At 38.9% G+C, this 19,062-nt stretch overlaps 1 protein-coding gene across 4 annotated transcripts in view; it reads left to right on the top strand.

Moving 5' to 3' along the window:
• The window catches only part of OSBPL1A (oxysterol binding protein like 1A), a 74,982-nt gene that overhangs the window by 43,460 nt on the left and 12,460 nt on the right, over positions 1-19,062 (top strand). For 3 of the 4 annotated variants that reach the window (XM_030444802.1, XM_008497585.2, XM_030444803.1), the window contains 6 exons: positions 2,861-3,023; positions 10,483-10,639; positions 15,534-15,609; positions 17,228-17,362; positions 17,705-17,802; positions 18,496-18,678. In XM_030444802.1, the coding sequence (XP_030300662.1) occupies positions 2,861-3,023; positions 10,483-10,639; positions 15,534-15,609; positions 17,228-17,362; positions 17,705-17,802; positions 18,496-18,678 (812 nt within the window). The remainder of the gene's footprint in view (positions 1-2,860; positions 3,024-10,482; positions 10,640-15,533; positions 15,610-17,227; positions 17,363-17,704; positions 17,803-18,495; positions 18,679-19,062) is intronic. The other variant, XM_030444804.1, reaches the window with a different exon arrangement.

Raw genomic sequence — 19,062 nt, 5'->3', positions numbered from 1 at the left:
GCAAAGAAGCTTTGGGAGTTTTATCTAGTCAAGGCAGCAAAATAGTGGTATTGTTTTAAACTGCTTTGTGTTTAAAGAATAAAAATTAAACTGTAGGCTTATTTCAAATGAGGTTATTTCTCCAGTGATACCTGTATTTTTTTTAAGTAGAGCACACAAAAATTGTACTAGTTCTATCTCTGCAAGCATTACTTTTCTACAGCAGCAGGCATGAAATCAGCAGCAGGTGAAATCAGGCATAGTAGAATCATTTATTATTTGTTTAGTTCTCACTTTGACACTGTAGAACTGTTTTGTTTCTTAAGCACATAGTATTAGTACAGACAGGATTTCTAGACCTCTACCTTCAAAGAGCTGCTAGTGTAAACTTAAGTATTAGCTGAAAGGTGGCTCTACAAACCTCTACAGCCTCTCTGAATGTCTGTGTCCACCCTCAGGCTCTGTACTGTTGTCAGAAGTATGTTGGACCTTTATTTCCAGCCCCCAAGGTTTGAATTAAGGTTGCTTTAAAACCAGTTTATTCACATATGAACCAACATCCCAATGGTTACGAGCAACAAATACGTTTTCTTTTTTCCTTGGCTTCTGGCTACTGCTGTGCTGTTTATGTAACAGACAAAAAGGGTTTTGGGCTTTTTTTTCTCTTCATTACCTACTAGCAGTGTGTAGTTGCTGTATTACTGTTTGGTAGCTAAGAAGCTTGGAAGTACACAGAAAAGTGAACCTTACTGTAAAGCTAGCTATTCATTTTCCAAAAAGGGAACTTCTTTCTAGTACACCCTATGCCATTCTGAATCTCTCTCTGATGGCAACAGAAGACTTTTGGGGGGAGAGATGTATTGTCTTAATCCTGTGTCTGTTGTTGCTTGTTTAATCACACTAATGTGCTTTCAGAAGATGTAAAACAGAAGCTCATCTGTGTTTTGTTAGATCTATTTGCTTTTTCTGTCAGTTTGCTGATAAACAACATCAAAACTTAAGTTTTACATAAAGATTTGGATCACTCAGATCATTGGCACATAAAGGCATTAATTCAATAGTGCAAAAAAATTGCAAATACCATTTTAGTAACTGGTTTTATTTTCCTGTTCTTGCAGTCTTCCTGCTTCCCACTCTCAACAGATAGATACTGATGTTGTTTCTCTAAATGAGGAGTTCCTTAACTATTTGTTAGCATACAATATGTAAGCCCCTGAAAAACCCTACTTTGTAACAGATCTTTTGCAGTAGGATGTCTGATTCGTATGAAACATTGCAGTAATTGGCTTCACTGGTAATGTCAGTGAGCTTTAAATGAAAGTGACAGTAACTTGTCCAGACTTTATCATTTTGTTCAGGGTAAAACTATTTGAGAGTAAGTCATTACTTGTTTTATTGCTTTCAGTTAGCAACCCAATTTTATGCTCTTAATTATCATTTAATTGGATTGCCCCTTTACTTTGAGAGCCTGGCAGCCAAACCAGCTGATTTAGTATTTTTGGCTCAGCTGAGGGGGTGAAAATTTCTTCTGTAACTCTCTGGAGGGTATGTTAATGCCAGCATTGAAGGTTTTCTCTGGGAAGTGGCAAATCTGCTTTAATATCTTTTTTTTTTTTTTTTTTTTTTTTTTTTTTTTTTTTTTTTTTTACCTTTAAATTTTCACCCCTCAGTTGTGCTGGACTCTGAATCCACTTCCTGAGTGGTTGTGTTAACTGAGGGGGCTGAAGTCTCCAAATTAAGTCTTTATTATAAAATGTAACCAGATAGGATGCTCAAACAGTTCTTAAATTCAAAATCACAATGTTGATATATGTGTAAGTTCCTTAGGAGTGTGTGTAAATTGTCCCTGTAACTGTTACAAGAGACCACTTGTTGTGTCCTTGCATGTTCTCGGTAGAGGGGAAATTAACCTTACAAAGTGACCTTTGAGAGCAGGATATAGGACAAGGCAGGGGTTGGGGATGCATTTAAAAAGGGACTGGAAGGGAGAAAGGAAAAGTCAGTGTTTTAGGAACTGGAGAAGGAGTAGTACACTGAAGCCTTTCTGACCTGGGAGAAAGAGGCCTTCCCTAAGCCTACAGCTACAGCTCTCTCCCCAACCTTGCAGAAAGAGGAGGTGGGAAAGCACCAGCAGGAAAAAAAAAAAAAAAAAGAGAGAGAGAGAATCGGAAGGACATGTTGGTGTCTCATTACTAGTCCTGGTCTCAAAACTTGGATAACATCATCCTTTCTGGAGCCAATTGCATGTGTAGGCTCAAAAAAAAAAAAAAAAAAAAAGTCCACCATCTGGTGGCTGGGCTGCTTTTTTTGGTCATCTTCTGGCTCCTCTGCAGACTGCTCTGGGAATGGGGAAGGAGGGCTGCTGTATCAATGTTGAATTGAATAATTAGAAGAATTTTCTTTTTTTGCTTTCTTATTTAATCCTCAGGGTTAAATGTTTTCAGCTTATAGTTCAGTTGCAGTTTTTTGCAGCTGGCATTCTCATTTGCTCTGTAATTCAATTTAGATGATGCTGCTTGGCCTGAATTAGGGCAGACTAGTACAAGGAGCTTGGCATGCGTAGAAACCAACCGCTAACTGCATAGTTAAGGTCACTCAAGCAGAGATGTAAATATGTCCCCTCATTTTTAAGGCAGAGTTACTCATTTGTGGAATTGTGATCTCTACTGTCAGATCTCATTTGTCAGATTTCTCAAATAGTTGAAAAAGCTGAGAAGCAACCTTTTTGTCATCACAAAAATACAGTAATATAATTAATAATCCACGTGACTTCAGTTCCAGCTGTTTGCCAGTTATTTATTTGGGTCTATTTTCTGAACAGTTTCCAGCCACACATTCTTTGGAGAGATGAGATTTTATTCATACATGTGTCTACTTATAGGTGAGGAATTTGAAACTGGAGCATGAGCAGGAGAAAAACAAGATCTTGTCAGAAGCATTAGAGACACTAGCTACTGAACACCATGAACTAGAGCAATCTCTGGTTAAGGGATCTCCACCTCTCAGCATCATCAGTGAAGAGCAGTTCTATGATGCTGTTTCAGGTAAGCAATGGTGTCCAGAATGTGAGTGTGTGGTGGATGGGGGGGGGGAGAGAGTGTGGGGTTGGCAACAGCCTCACTTTAAGTGAAATCTCTGCCTTTCTAATGTGAAACTAATCTTAGGAGAATGCTTTCTGTGTTTCATCAGTGGGGCCTCTAAAAATTTGCCCAAGTTCACCTACAGGATTTATTGTTTCACCGTAGCACGACGAAGCTACAGAAATACAGGACAGTCATCAGAGGTCTGAATGCCTGGCTGTCTATGTCCTTTTATTAAATAGAAGAACTTGAGGCTCCTATTTTAGGTGTAACTGCATCTGAGAGCCTTCTGAATTGCTTTCTCCATGGTGGTGTAGGATTTTTTCCTTTTAGTTTGCTTTTTTCTTTTGCTTTGTTGATAAAATTGGTCCATAAAAATCCCTAGTTTGAAAGGATAATGGGGTTAAGCAAGACTTGTTCTATTTCAGTTTTGCACACCTCAAGTGTCACAGGTAGAAGAAAAGGATGAATCAAAATCCTGCATGCATTTCTGAAATACCCTCTATTTCCCTGTCTGCTCTTCACTTTAGTATCTTCCATATATTCATGTGCTGTACGTGCACATAGTGATTTCTAGAAAAATCTGAACTGTGTAAGATGATCACAGAGTACATTTGTATAGAGAGGTTGTGTGTAGTGCAGCTCAGTAATAGCTCTGACTGGGTCATCCTGCAGCACACAGTTGTCTACTGTTATGAAGGACCTGGAAAAGCTTGAGGGTGAACATAGTCTAACTGTAGCAGATAATTAGGTTGTGATGGAATACTTCAAGTATGAGGTTAATTTTTCCTGGGAGCTGAACTGTATCATGCTTCTGACAGACAAGTAGAGTTCTGTTCCCAGACTCCTTTATAGGGCTTCTGCAGTGTGCAACTTAAGCAGAGAATAAAAACCAGTAAAGTGGAGTCTGTGCTCAAGTATAGCACTAGCACAGGAACACAGCAAATTCACAGCACACTTTGCTTCTTGGCACAGAAGCAAATTTATCAATCCTTCAAGGAGAAGAGATCGAGGAACCCTAGAAACGGGGTCATCGACCAGCACCAAAAGAACCATGCTGCTGAAAGGCCTCAGGCTCTTTTTGCTGGCTGGAAAAATGCAGAGAGTAGCTATTTATCTGAGGGTGCTGGAATGTGTCTCTGCAGTCAGTCTTACTTTGTGTATATGAGAGAATATTCAGATTTAAAGACCTGTTAGTCTATGCATCTCATAACTGACCCAGTCTCTAAATCTTCTTGAAGTATAATGTCCAAAGCCTCCTCTGTAGTGGACAGGGGTTGTGGTTTTGTTATTTGAATCTGCAAACAAATCATATCAAGTCAATTTGTGTAACTTGAAATTTATTGACCATATATATGTATATATGTGTATAGGTATATGTATATGTATATATATATATATATACACACATCTATAAGACACAGATGTCAATTCTCTCATCTTCATGAGGAGCTACTTGACATAATTCATCTTGATTGCAATTTAAATAATTTTCCAGACCAGACTCACTTTCTTGACTGTCTGTCAGCTTCATCAGAGTTGCTATAGATTCTCTTCTCTAGGTTCCCCCTAGTCAGTGTTTTGCAGTGATCAGAGCCTTCTCTGTCTCTGAAGGTCTGTAGGGGGGAGAAGAGGCACTCTTTTTTGGGGGGTGGGGTAGGAGAGGGGAGCAGGTTGGCCTGCTAGAGAAAGGGAAATGACATTTTTCTGGATGCATGGGCTGTGGGGTTTTTTTGCTAATCACTGGCATCCTGGTAATACTTTCTAATACTCTTGCTTTTCTGCCACTGTTTGTAGAGTCTCAATGAGAAAGCTTCTTGTCTCAGTGAGACCAGAGGAGTCAGGCATATATGGCACTGGCTCAGAGTTTGGAAATGTGAGTTGGTTTTTTGGGGGGCTACTGAGACAGCAGATATGGTCAGAAATATCTTCACAACAGAGAGCAGTGCCTAGACCTGATTGTTAGAGGCTAAAAATTCCTATCTCCAGAAATCTCAACCAATAGGACTTCAAAGCTTTCTGCTAAACCTGATTTGCAATCTGTTAGTCTTTTAATAAATGATATTGATTTTGGATAAATAGACATATTCATGATTTATCTTCCAAAGCTGTATAGGAGATTGAGCAAACACAAATGTATTTTAACAGGGTGATATAACAAGTTAAAATGTCTGTCAGTGGAAAAATGTCACTACTTCAGGAGTCTTTCTTCTGTTAGGATACCATCATTTTCTAGCTACAGTTGCCTGAATTTTTAAATCTCCACTGTAGGAGTGAGTTTAGAAGTGAGAGTGTTGCATAACTAGACTTGCACTTTGAGCTAGGGAACTGTTAGCTTTGAACTGACAAGTTGAAAGAAGAAGCCACTATTGCTTTTTGGTTTGTTGTTTAAAAGATTATTGCCTGCATGTTTACTTATGCTTGTTTACTCTCAACAGAAGTATCACTAGCTGTGTCAATTCAGAGCCATCCAAGACTTTTCAAACAGAGAAAGGATATGTTCAGAGCAGCAGCTCCTTGTCCCCTTTTACCATGCTCTGAATCACATTGTAGAGCAGTCTGGTTGCATGAAACAGACTCCTCAGTGAAGCTGAAAGAGAAGATACAGTCCTGTTGCTGTTGGACACTCAGTCTGTTGTAGGAGAGCAGAGCTAATCTGAAGAGAACATCACCAGAAATGTGCCTAGTTTAAGTGTAAAAGCATCATCTGTTTGACTGACATATCTGCTCCGATTCACTCTCTACAAGTCCCTGAAAGGAGGGTGTAGCCAGGTAGGGGTTGGTCTCTTTTCCCAGGCAGCTCTCAGCAAGACAAGAGGGCATGGTCTCAAGTTGTGCCAGGGGAGGTTTAGGTTGGACATTAGAAAGAATTTCTTTACTGAGAGGGTGATCAAGCATTGGAATGGGCTGCCCAGGGAAGTAGTGGATTCTTCATCCCTGGAGATATTTAAAAAGAGACTGGATGTGGCACTCAGTGCCATGGTCTGGTAACTGCAGCAGTAGTGGATCAAGGGTTGGACTTGATGATCTCTGAGGTCCCTTCCAACCCAGCCAATTCTATGATTCTATGATTGAGCCATGCTACCTGCTAGCATTGGTGTTGACTAAGCTGGACACTGCTAAGTCTGTGTTGTGTAGCTCTCTCTGTAGAAATTGCAGGCACAATTATGGAAATATCTGGAATGTCTGTAAGGTGGTAAGATTGCTTACTGAAGTAGCAGTTTATTTGCTGAAGTCTTTCCTCTTTTTATTTTGAAGTGATACACTTCCAGCAATGCTTTCTGACTGCTGTGGGAACTCCTAAATCCCTGCAACAGGATTAATAAATACCCTGAACATGAAAGGAAGAATCTACAGGAAATGGGAGTTATTTGTGTTACCAAAGCCTGGTATCCAGTGTTAAGAACAGTAATGTTAAGGGTATTATTAATCTGAACTCTGATAGCAATAGGTCGGGTAACACTGCTTCCTGGTGCGCTGATCCCCTCGTCATAGGAGTGGTGGAAATGTGTGATTAAACTTGATAGCACAGGCAGTGCTGGAGCAGATCTCGGTTTCAGGATTGAATGCTTAAGATGTGTCAGACTCTTCTATGTTTAAAGCTGGGAGGGGGGGAGGGAGGGAGGGAGTATTGGGGAAGAGAAGAAGCACTAAACAAGTAGAAAAATTTAGTATGACCAATGGGATCTTGTAGGAGAGCTGGAGAAGTTACTAGCTTTGATTATGTATACTGACCTAAGGGAGCATATGAAAATGGAATACAAACGCAGAGTCTATCCACAATGCTGAAAATAGCTAGGCAGGTAAAGAATTAAAGGGTGAAGGTTCTTGATTTTTCCTTGCAGATAGGATTCCTTGATTATATGCATATTGCACACCTAATTAGGGAGGAGCATAGAAGTGTCCTGATTTTTCTCTTTAACAGGTTTTACCTCAGAGCTGGGGTTTTTTGTCAAACATAGCTTTTGTCTGTGTTGAGAAAGGTATTGGGGTTTTTTTCATTAATGCAATCTTGCTGTAAAAGCAGTTATTTACCTACAGGAATTACTAAAGATTATACTAAAGCTAACTTGTCTTAGTACATTTTAACTGTTACATACTACTAATGTGTGCTCTGTTTATAAATAATGCTTCTAAATGTTACAGAAATTAGTATATTAGTTCTGTTGCTCTGCTTACATCCTAGTTTGTTTCCAGTTGCCAGCTCGCTTAAAAGTAAAATTTGTACAAAAACATAGAAACATATTGCCCTTCCTTCTATGTTTAGGGTAGTTTGTCATGTAGCCTTCCCTGAATTAATTAAAAAAATACTCCACAACCTATACAAGAACACTGCTGCCAGCAGACTTCATGCCTTGCACAGAGTTAAAAGAATGAACTCAAGTATCTCTGAGAGGGCTGGGGAACACCTTGTCAGAATTCTAACGCAACCTTGTCAGTGCTTAAACACTGACATTCTCAGTTATATTTATTAACCACATCCATATTGGCCATACTTTTCTATCTGGAACTGAAGGCATACCAGTTGTTGCAAAAGGAGATGAACTTTCCTTAATTAAAGTTTGTCAGTGTTTCTGCTGTTTTACCTTGCTCTCCCACTCTTGCAAAATGTAGCTGGTGTTTTCACTGTTACTCTGACACTTCAGGTTTCATGAGTTGGAGAGCTTCCTAGTCAGCCTGGTCTTGCCTCAAAAATAATTTTAAATTTTTGGCTTCTCTTATTCCATCTCCCCCCTCCTCGGCCCACACCCCTTAAGTTCATCGGAAAAAAAAAGCTCCTTTTCTCCTAGTCATCTGTTTGACAGCTGCTCTGTAAAAACTTGTGAATATAAATCTTTTTTTTGCAGTGACGGGGGAGTATGCAAATCTTAATTCAGAAAAGAGTTAGCTGCAAGTACACTGGGAAAAGCTCAGCTTGAGTTGCCTGTTGATCTGTGCTCACAGTACAATACCAGGCCTGTTCACTCTGACACTGAGAAAACCTCTCAAGGTTTGTTAAGCTTGTTGGGTCAAAGGAGGGAGCTGATGTTTAGGGACTGGACATTGAGATTTTTGGTGGCAGGAGCTGCAGTAGTTGTACTTTCTCAATGAGAACTGTTTTTCAGGAAAATTGGAGAGATGTCTTGAGAGCAATTTCTCACAACAATGCCTGGTTTCCTTCTTCTACTGCTCTTTATTGTATGGTATGCTCTTGTTGTAATAAGTAAGGCACATGCCCTGGAGAAGGCTGGCTGGTTAGTGCCTACAGCTATAGGAAGGTTTGCAGGTGTTGACCTCAGTCCAGCAGAACTGTCTCTCAGCACTGTAAGGGCAGCATTAGGAGAACTGATAACGTGTGGTGTTTAAAAATCCTTGTTATACTGAGAAGGATATCAAGAGAGTGTTCAGCAGTTCTGGTTAAGCTTGCCAGTTCTTCCCTTTCTGGTTCTAGAGTCCTAGGTCTATTGCAGAAACTCAAAGTGCATCTTCTGACTCTTGTCTGAAAACAAGACAGTCCCTGATGATACAGAATAAAGGAGTCTTAGAGGAGGCAAGACTCTTTGCTTTATGTTACCAAGTTTGCTTCACACTTCTTTTTGTCATGATAACTGTTGGCACAGTTTTAAGCATGTCTCTCCTGCTTACCTTGAAGGGATTTATGGCTTGTCATGTGGTCAGCATGCTGAGGCCCAATCTGTGTTAGACTTTGAGAGTGTCTCTTCCTCTGAGGTGTCTGGATACCCAATGGTGTTCTGCTAACTACCTGAGCTTGTGATCTCTGGAGCAATCAGTATTTTATGTAACAGAGTTGTCCCCAAGTAAAAATGCTTCTCCTTATCCTACTTGTTCTATACACTACCCACCAAACTACTGCTTTGATGTGTTATATCACAATTTGGCACAGAGCTAGACTGACAAATTTGAGGAAAGTTGTGAGAAAATGCTCTGGAGTGCCAGTCCACTTTTTTAACATATCCTCAGCACCAGCTGGCAGTTCTTCCCATTCCCTAGCAACTGGCTTAATTTCAATGCTGTCTTGACAAGGATAGGGATGGGTGTTTTTAATGAAAGGAAAGGTCTCCTCTATGCTCTTATGACCTCCTCTCACTGGAGAGGATTGAGACATTGTGGCACAGCCCATCCATTCGTTGGGATTTTGTACTGTTCTTGACCTTCTGTAACCTGAACATAGTGGAAAGACCTCTAGTCACTGTCTCCTTCACCAAAGCAACAAATAATTCACATGTTTTGGAGAAGCTACTGGCACTGGGTTTTAGGAGAAAACAAGAAAGCACCTGGCAATGGGCAGCTGTGACTGAGATATTCTTTTGGATGAACTGGTACCTCAGCAGGTTTTGATTACTAGTTTTGAATTAGAGTCAGGGTGTAAGAGAATGATTAATCTTTAATTATTTCTCTGCATATTTGCAGCCAAGAGCAGTAGCATATGATGAAAGAAGTATAAGTATATAAGCAGGAGTGGTGTCTACTACAGTTTGGGTTTGCTTTTTCAGAAGTGGTGAGGCTTGCATTAAGCTTTCTACCATTCAGTGTTGTACCTGTTTTCTGCTAAATGATTTTCCATATGGGAACTGGTATATCTTTACTTGTCTTGAGCTGTTCCCTTGCTTCCCGGAACTTGCAATGGAATAATCCTTTTGCAGCCTTGCCAAGTTTGAAAGAAAAACATGAAACCAAAATACAGCCTTTTGCCAGGAATAGTTTTACTTTGATTTGGGGCAAAACTATCTTTTCTCAAGAGCTGATCAAGCACTGCCTGACCAGGACACTGGTTGGAAATAAGGTAGTGTTGGTGTTGTTGATGTTTTGGTTTGGGGTTGTTTTTGTTTTTGTTTTTTTTTTAAGTTTTATGTGTAATGTGGCTTGTTCTATTAACCTACCCTTCCACAGTACAAAGTTTATCTTATTGATTGGTGAGCTTATCATTTAGACTTTGCTGGGACTTACGTGGCTAATGTAATCCACTGTCTATGATACCTCCTGTCCTTTGATACTGGTTCAGTAAGTTGGGAAGTGAAGGTTTCTGAACAGCAGAGTGTCTAAGAAATTAGACCAAACTGAAATCTTACATAGGAAAAGTCAATATTTGAATGTTGAGGTAACTGGTATTTAGTGAGGTAATACACTATTACTTGTCCTGAGCAAGTTAAAGTAGTTTTAGTTTAGTGAAAATCAGATTTTGGCTCTATTTGATAAGATTTTTTTGTTGATTGTGTTCATGCTTTTTTTTGCATCTTTAGCCTGTATCTAGATGCAGAGCTGCAGCTGTCTGTGGCAGTACTAGTTACTTACCAAATGGATGCTGTCATCAGGACACAGTAGCCTACTTAGGTTTCAGTTTTGTACAAAGAGGGAAGATCTGTTAGTGACTGAAGTCTAGCAGAGGCAGTAGATTTGTTAACATGCACCTGTTCTTTTGCAGATTCAGAGTCTGAAAAATCATTAAGTGGGTTTGAAACAACAGCAGCCTACTCATTAGGAGACAGCATGGATTCGAAAGATACAATAACTTCAAGCATGTCTGAAGAAAAGGTTTGTGGCAGTGGGGAGTCGCTGTCTAATGGAATCAAAAAACACAGGTAGGATGTTACCCATTCTTAAAGTATTCTATTATGCTTTAATGGAGAGTAAAAGACCACAAGAATCTCTGAAACTGACCTCTGAAATGGCCTGTGAAAATTTTAATAACTTTGCTAGGAGTGGTTGACCAGTAGTTAGTTGTGCTATGATTTTATAAAGAATATTTTTCTAAGGCTAGTGTATTCCTTTGCATTTTCCTTTTTGGCAGTCAAATCTGAATTAGTAAAAATAAAATATGATGTGCTATGTAAAAATGGACGCACGTGTTTTTAAATAGATCTTATTGAAATCTATGTAGATTTTAATTCCTTCATATATTTTTAATGACCTATTCCTCCTATTGCCTCTTAATTTCCAGTCACTTGATCCTTCTATTGGTATCAGGAATGAATGAAAAATATTACTAGCCTGGCATAAGCAACTCAGATGTGAAGAAAGGGAATCTTATTCTAAAAGTCTCATCTATGTTTTATGTGCTTATTTTGTGTTGTCAAATGATCCATTTTTGTTTGTTTCCTTGCTGATAAAGGAGGACAATAGGTCTGGAGTTAATGAGATGTAATAGACACCACTATTCTCAAGTTTCAGTGAAGGGGCAATATAATGTTTGTGCTACAGATCGAGCCAGACTTCAGCATGTTTCAGAAAGACTGCTTGAGAAGTGTTTTGAATGTACAGAATGATGACAGGAACACCAGGTTTCTCTAAAATCAGGAAGCTGATATTTAATTTTGCAGAAGCGAGTTATGCTTTCATACTTGGTAGCTAAATAGTTAAATTGCAGTGACTGTTGAAGTATGTGGTAATGTCAGAGACCTGATGTGTCAAGGTTCAACCTCTGTATATATATCCCTCCCATACCAGGCAAAGACTAAAGCAAATGAGGGCTTGGGTGGAGTAACAGGTTGCTTTGGGAAGATAACATAAAGCAGCTGACTAAGCATGCTGCTCTGCACTTTTATACTGCTAGCAATGTGATATTCCTGGTCTTGGCCAAGTGCCTTTCCTAGTTGGAGCAGGAAGTTGAGGGATGAGGATAAGCACCAGGTGAAAGTGAGCATCTGAGTTGCATTCACTGCCTTGGAAACAGAGAGAAGAAGGAGGCAGTTTGTGGTCAACGTGAAAATGATGCTGCATGTTGACAAGCATTGTTTTAGAGAGTTTTTAACAGGAACTGATATTCTATTTACCATAAAAGAGTAATAACTTAGCAAGTTTATGTAATGCTACACTATGCTGTCATAACTGGAAGGAGCAGGTGGCTGGAGCAGCATTGAATATCTGCTGGTTTTATAAAGGGAAATAAAGACTCATAAAAACCTACCCCTGCATAAGTTATTTCTGAGTTGTATGTCTTTTAGTAATAAAGAGAATGTAGGATTTTGGAGTAAACTGAGTGTATAAATTGGCTGGCTAATAATTTACAGATAAAGAAAAATGGAAACATCCATTTTTCATAGAGAAAAACAATGTGTGGTCATATTTTATGTAATTAAGTGGCTATATAGTGCATTCTAGGTTAAGATACTAGCACCTTGCAGATACACTGGGGTTTGCCTGCAAATATATTGATGCCAACTGTTTCTCCCCAGAGCTCAGCCAATTTAAATTTTGCCTCCAGGAGAATCTTCCCAGGGGATGGGAGTTGTGTGGTGTTTCTAGCTGTGTTTCTGAGGCTCTTGGTGTCTGTGAGGTTTGGCCTGGTAACAGGGTCTGTTTGCCAAACTTCAGAACTGTGTTCCCTACCTGGAGCTGCTGGTCCAGCTTGTGGTTTTTTTGTGTTCCTTAGAGGGCATGTGGTCAAATGAGCACTGTCTGTGATGCTACCTGTGTATTTCTCAGAGTAGAAACTGGTTTCTTGATGGAGGAGGTCAAAATGTATTGATAGCATTTAATTCCATTCTTATACTTTGGGGCTTGCTTTTAACTTTTTCATGTACCTTCCATTCGTGTTAAATACTTGGAAACAAGTCACTTAGAGAACAGACCAGATTTTAATTTCTTTCACATAAAAACTTGATACCTTCCTGTAGCTCCTCAGATAAACAGAGGATCTGAAGTTGCATTTGGGTTGTACATGAGAGTGCCTAACACTCTTTAGCAGTCACTATAAATAAGACCATTTCCTATCTTCATCTAGAAGAGATGACTTCTAAACTGCCTGCCTTGAATGGTGAGGGTTTTGCAGGGAAAGGTTGGCTTTTGATGGGGCTGTTTTAGTTTTGGAGATGCAGGAAAATATTCATTGGTTCCAAGGAACTAGATGTGTGGATGTGCATGTACAGATAGGTGAAGCCAGCGCTACTTGTAACCTACTGTCTTATTCTGATTTTTAAATGTAGTTTGTATCCTACTGATTGCTCATGGAGTGTTTGGAAGAATGTGGGTGATGTGACTTCCTGTAATTTAGGTTGATTTGAGAGTGAACTTACTATTTAAAAACTTTTTGGGAGAGGATTTGAGAGATAAGAGAATGGTACATTAAATCTGGGAACATTCAAATCACTGTTTTTGAGACAGGAATTTTAAACTGAGACAAACTTAAAAAAACACAAACCAAACCAAACTAAAATATACTAAACAATTTTAAAACAAACAAAAACCCTTGCACAGACATGTTCTGGAATACCTGCCAACACTTAACATCTGTTTATTACTGCTGTTTGCCTCTTATGCTGAGGTTTTGCAGGCAGCTTTCCCTTTGATCCCTCCATTGGAGGCCTTTCAGCATGATAATACGTTTGTGTTTGGCTTTTTGGGAGCCAGGATGCTATCTGATCAGGTTTACATGAAGAGCAAACTAAATGTGCCTTTTTCACACCATAGATTTTCCACACAAGATGCCTGTGGTAGCTGATCTGCTATAGATAATGCTTCAAACAACTGTTTTTAATTATTTTAAATGCATCGTATCTATTCTACTGCACATAAATTCCAGCAGATGTTATTGTCACTTAAAGCTAAAATTAACTTCCTGAGTTGTTTCTAAAGTTGACATCTGGGAGGAAATTTTTGCATTCATAGACATTTCCCTTAATCAGGAAGTGTGTCAGGGTTAGTAGGCCTCAAGTCTTGGCTGCCTCTCATCTTTTCACATGTCCTTACTTGTCCATCGGATCTTTCTTGAATGGCTTAAGACAGTTTAGTTTCTTCAGTATGTGTGTGTTACATGGAGAAAAAAACAGACTCCCATATCGGGTTTAGATGATCTATGGATGAATGGCTGAAAATGAATGCCAACTTTCAAGTAATTAAACAAATGGAATGGAGGGACAGATTAATGGAAATACAAGTTTCAATGTGTAAGGAAACCAATCCTGGCACATACTTCATCAAAATTCAAGCCACATGAGTGTATTTTACAGGCAGAAGTGCTTACTTCAACACAAAAACCTGCCCTGATAACTGCCTTCATTAAAGAATACACAGGAAAAATAAGTGAATACTACAAATGAAGACTGAATACTTGGTGGACACTGTCCTCTCCTGGACATTTGTATCACAACATACTCAGAAGTAATTTATACTTCATATTATTCAAGATGATCTGCTTCACAAAACATTTTTGTATCAGTGAAAAATCAGAATAGGGAGTGATAACATGTGGGTCAATTAAAATAAATCCTCCTACTCACTAATCCCCTGCATGGGAGCTGAGTAAAGTAAGTCAGTGTTAGAGTCTTAGCTGCTTGCAAGCAAAACTTAATTTGGTACCATGATGAGTTCTGATTGGATGGGCCTTGTTTTATTTTCAGGACTACTTTTTGTTTTTTACTTTCTGCAAATCCCAAGAGGTTTTTCAGCAGCATATAAGTATGGGGGAGTAACACAGAAAGTAGGGCTACTGAAAGTAACTTAGTCTGGGCAGTGTTTTTTTAATTATTTTTTCTCTTTGTTAGGGGAATGTGGTTTTGTTTTCAGAAGTGTGGTGAACTAGGAAGCTACAGCCTGTTCACACGCTTTAAAAATTATACCCATTCATTTACTTTAAGGGGAGAAAAGAACTTCATTAGGAAGGCAACATGATAATTTAGACAGTTTACTAAATTTTGAAACTCAAAGAGTTAATGCAATGTGAGTGAGCTATAGGTATTTCTTATCTATTGAGAATTTTCCTCATTGGTAATAGGTTCATGATCCAAACATGAATTTTAGTGTTGTTGTAGCCAAAGGGCTTTGACCTATATTTGTGCCTTTCAAGGTAAATTGGATTAATAGTTGAACTGATCAGTACCAGTAAGAAAACTGAACAAAATCTTTCCCTGATTTCTCACAAAGCTGAGCAGTACAGGCTGTAATACAGAGCCTAAATGTTGGTCTAGAAGATAGATTTTAAGATTTGCTTCAGGATATGTCAGTTTCCTGCAGAACAGACTGCTGGGATTTCTTGTTCTTTACCAATGCTGCTTTTCATATTGTTCCTGGGGTCTGATTTTAACATGGGTAATAAATGTCATGGGTCTTCATTTTCAGTATACTAGTAACTAGCAAAAAAACCAAACCAACAATCCTGCTGGTAAATATTCAGATCTCTCCAGACATACTTAACATACCTGTGCACCTATTTGGAAAGAACTTCTCTTCTTTCACTAAGATGGAAGAAAATATCTTAACAGTGCCATTGTGAAAGTGTTGTCCTGATAACTGATGTAAAATTTTCTTCCATTGCTCTCAAACAAAACCAAGGGAGTTGTTATGAAGATTTTAGAGAAATCCAGGCTTCTGTGCAGGTAAAACAGCTGAAATGCTTGAAGGTATCACTGCCATTCACCCTTGGCTTTTAATTTAAACATTAGAAAACTGCTAGTTTCAAAAAAGAGTATTTTGATTTTTCAGTCATGGTTAGTAATGGAAAGCAATTATTATTTCTTTCTTTTCTGTTCCTTCCCACAGAACAAGCTTGCCATCTCCAATGTTTTCCAGAAATGACTTCAGTATCTGGAGTATCTTAAGAAAATGTATTGGAATGGTAAGGAATTGGAAAGCTATGATAAAAGGTGTGATGGCTTTACTTGAAGGCCAAATGAAGGGATTTTAATAATTTTTTTTTTAGATTTGTTGCTTACGTTTTAATTTACTTCACAACTAGTGAAGGCAAAACTTTGTCAAGGCAATATTCCTTCAGTAGAAGTATTTTCTTTTGATTTTAGCCCTTAAAGTACTCTGTGGAAGCAAATTGGTTTTTGTTTGTGAAAAGGAAACAAACAAAAACGGAACCAAGAAAACAAACAAAAAACCAAACAAACACACCAGAAAACACACAAAAACCCCAAACAAACAAATAAACAACCCCACACACACTTTCATTTTGTTTTTTTTCCCTTCCCCTCAGTATCTGTCTTTTCCCCTCATGGTGTTAGTGGGCAGGCAGTGGCCAGGTCAGAGGATAGCTGGCTGGCACATAATCTGCTTCCAGCTACAGGTGACTTGAGAAGATCTCTTCTCTCCATTAGCTCCTGTAATAGGCTGAACATACTTACTGCTGGTAAACCTCTGTCATCCTGTTCCAGCAGCCTACTGAAGGGAACACCTGTGCTTAGTTGCTGTTGTTTTCTTTTCTTCCCCTTGCTGTAGTTAGAAACAGCACCAAGCCTTGAGAGGTGGAAGTGTCTGTATCAGTAGCTCCCAGTCTCCTGTGATGCTGTGAAGCACCCAAAGCTTCTCACAGTGGCTTTAGCAGAAAGGTGTTATAACCTTGAAATACAAAGAGCAGATGGAAAGCCTGTCTTGCATAAGGTGTGTGCAGGAAAGACAAATATATATATATATCCTTAAAGGTGTTGATTCTGCTCTGCAGGAATTGCTGCAGAGAAGCTGTAGTTTGGAGGGGGGCAATGGAATGGAAGTTGAAGTGGGTTGTGTACCAAGGTGTCTGCCAAAGCTGTTAATGCAGATGCTACTTATGGTTAAGAACAGTGCTCTTTACTGCACATATTGCCAGTGGCCATACTAATGCTTTTAATTTGCTGCTGACATTGCTAAAAACATTTCTGTGTTAAGCATTCAAAGGGCATGGTTTTAAAAAATGGCAAAAAGAATAAACAGCATAAAATGTGTAGGACTTCTCTACATTTTTTTTATTCCTGTTACAAAAAAAAATTTTTTTTTTAATCCGGAATACAGAATCCCTCTTTTTTACTTCTGTGCCACCATCTTTCCCTATAATTTCTCATCCTCCTCCCATCCTCCTGCCCACCTGCTTCAGGAAAGATAATATGTTTAAGTAATTAGATTTTTCCATATCTATTTTAAGAGTAACAAATAACTTTATAAAGGACTCTCTGAATTACTTTACTTCCATTATTTTATCTCACCTTCTTAATTCTTTTATTGATAGGAAGTTTGTTTGATATTTGTTTTTCTTTTTCTTCTAAAAGTAGCCTTAATGTCAGCACAAATAAGTTTCAATCAAGCTCTTAAGGATCTACAGGGTTTTTTCTATGCAGCATTAGCAGAGCCGGGTCAAGCACATTGCATTAGCATTAAGAGCATCATGTGTTTTTGTAATAAGCCAATTACACTGGGGTTATTGCAGGACAGGGTATCTAAGCATTTGGTTTTTAACACCCATTTCATTTGTGCATCAGGAGCTGTCGAAGATCACAATGCCAGTTATATTCAATGAGCCCCTGAGCTTCCTACAGCGACTCACAGAGTACATGGAGCACACATACCTCATCCACAAAGCCAGCTCACTTTCCAGCACAACTGAGCGAATGCAGGTACTGGGGGTGTGGGAATTTGTGCTAGGTCTTGATGAATGCATTGGAATTACAATTTTTTTTTTCATAGTCTCATTTGTCATAGGAGGAAGTCCTGTAGTCTGCTGCATGTTGGGTTTTCTTATTCGTTTAAGCAGTTTTGCTTATCTAGGAAAATGTTTTGCTTTTCCTGAGGCTTTATTTTTGTAGCCTTTTGATGAAAACTGTTTATTCCCCTGCCTTGCACACAGAACTCTGCTGAGCTTTTTCAGAAGAATTGCTCTGTAATACCATGACTGCTGTTGGTACTTGATAAAAGACTAAAATCCAAGAGATGATGCATGCTCTTACTCTTTTGAATAGTGTGTTGCTGCATTTGCTGTGTCTGCTGTAGCCTCGCAGTGGGAACGTACAGGGAAGCCCTTCAATCCCCTGCTTGGAGAGACATACGAATTGATCAGGTAATGAACAGGAGTGGAGAGTGGGATTCTGTGTCACTGCTCTTTCATCAGACTTGTCATGGGGCTTGCAGGCTGTTCTTTGGCTTCTGAGATTTCATTTATTCTTTTACCAAATGCTGGAGGTGTTTGCAATTCATAATCTTGCTCAGCAGGGCACCTTCCAGTGAAGGGAAAACTACTGAACTTTTCAATTCAAAAAGGTTCAAAAGCAAAATTTCTTTTGTTTGCTTTTGTTTTGTTTTGTTTCTTGAAACCTTCTGAATAAAAAGATGCATGGTATATAAGGGAGGTGTTGGAATTGTAATGTTAATTATAGAAGTGTTCAGAATACAAATAGTCAATGTTAGCCAGTTAATGTGCAGCTGTATTTAGGGCCTTTTTTATTCTCTAAAGTGAGACTTTGACCTATGTTTATGTGTATGTTCAAGATCGCTATCAAAAGTAAACATATTGCCTGATCAGATTTGGTAGTTCTTGTTACCTTTTTACATTCAGTTGTCAGTTATTTAGAATGAGGATGTTTTAAATATTACTTTGCCTGCCATGTTTTATCTTAGGGTTTCAACTAACTCTTGCGCTGAGTACAGCAACTACGTGTGGGTCCCACTGTCTGTTTCAACCTGGGTAAAAAGAATTGTAACTTGACTACACCTGAAATATAGATACATGCTTTTGGTTATCTTTATTTTCCAGAGATGATCTTGGATTTAGACTTCTCTCAGAGCAAGTTAGCCATCATCCACCAATCAGTGCTTTCTATGCTGAAGGTTTAAATAACGATTTTGTGTTTCATGGATCCATTTATCCTAAACTTAAATTCTGGGGCAAGAGTGTGGAAGCAGAACCAAAAGGCACAATGACTTTGGAGCTTCTTGAGTAAGTTGATAAAATGTAACTGCACAGACCCAGTGGCCACATCATGATGATTATTGTGCATTAGAGTCTCATGGCTTAGGAATGGACATGTCTGACACCACATTTTAATGTTTGGCAGATCACTTCACAGGGAGGAGGGGACGATGAGAAGAACTGCCATTATTTCTCCTAATATACTGTATACTAATAGCAGTAGTTCAGGCTTATGTCTGTGTGTTCTGCAGATGTTTGAACATCAGTACTACTAAGACTACCATGCCTGAGTCCTGCTGGCTTTCCTCTTGTCATTCAGTGCTAACAGGAACTGCACTGAAGGAATTGATAAAATCAGTAGCAGTAGGTTAATAAACTTCTTAGGTTTCCTGACTTATTACCACGTCCATT

Source organism: Calypte anna, chromosome 2 (genome assembly GCF_003957555.1).
Source record: "Calypte anna isolate BGI_N300 chromosome 2, bCalAnn1_v1.p, whole genome shotgun sequence".
NCBI lineage: Eukaryota > Metazoa > Chordata > Aves > Apodiformes > Trochilidae > Calypte > Calypte anna.
Note: the sequence above shows the minus strand (reverse complement) of the source record. Positions and strands in the feature narration are given on the sequence as shown.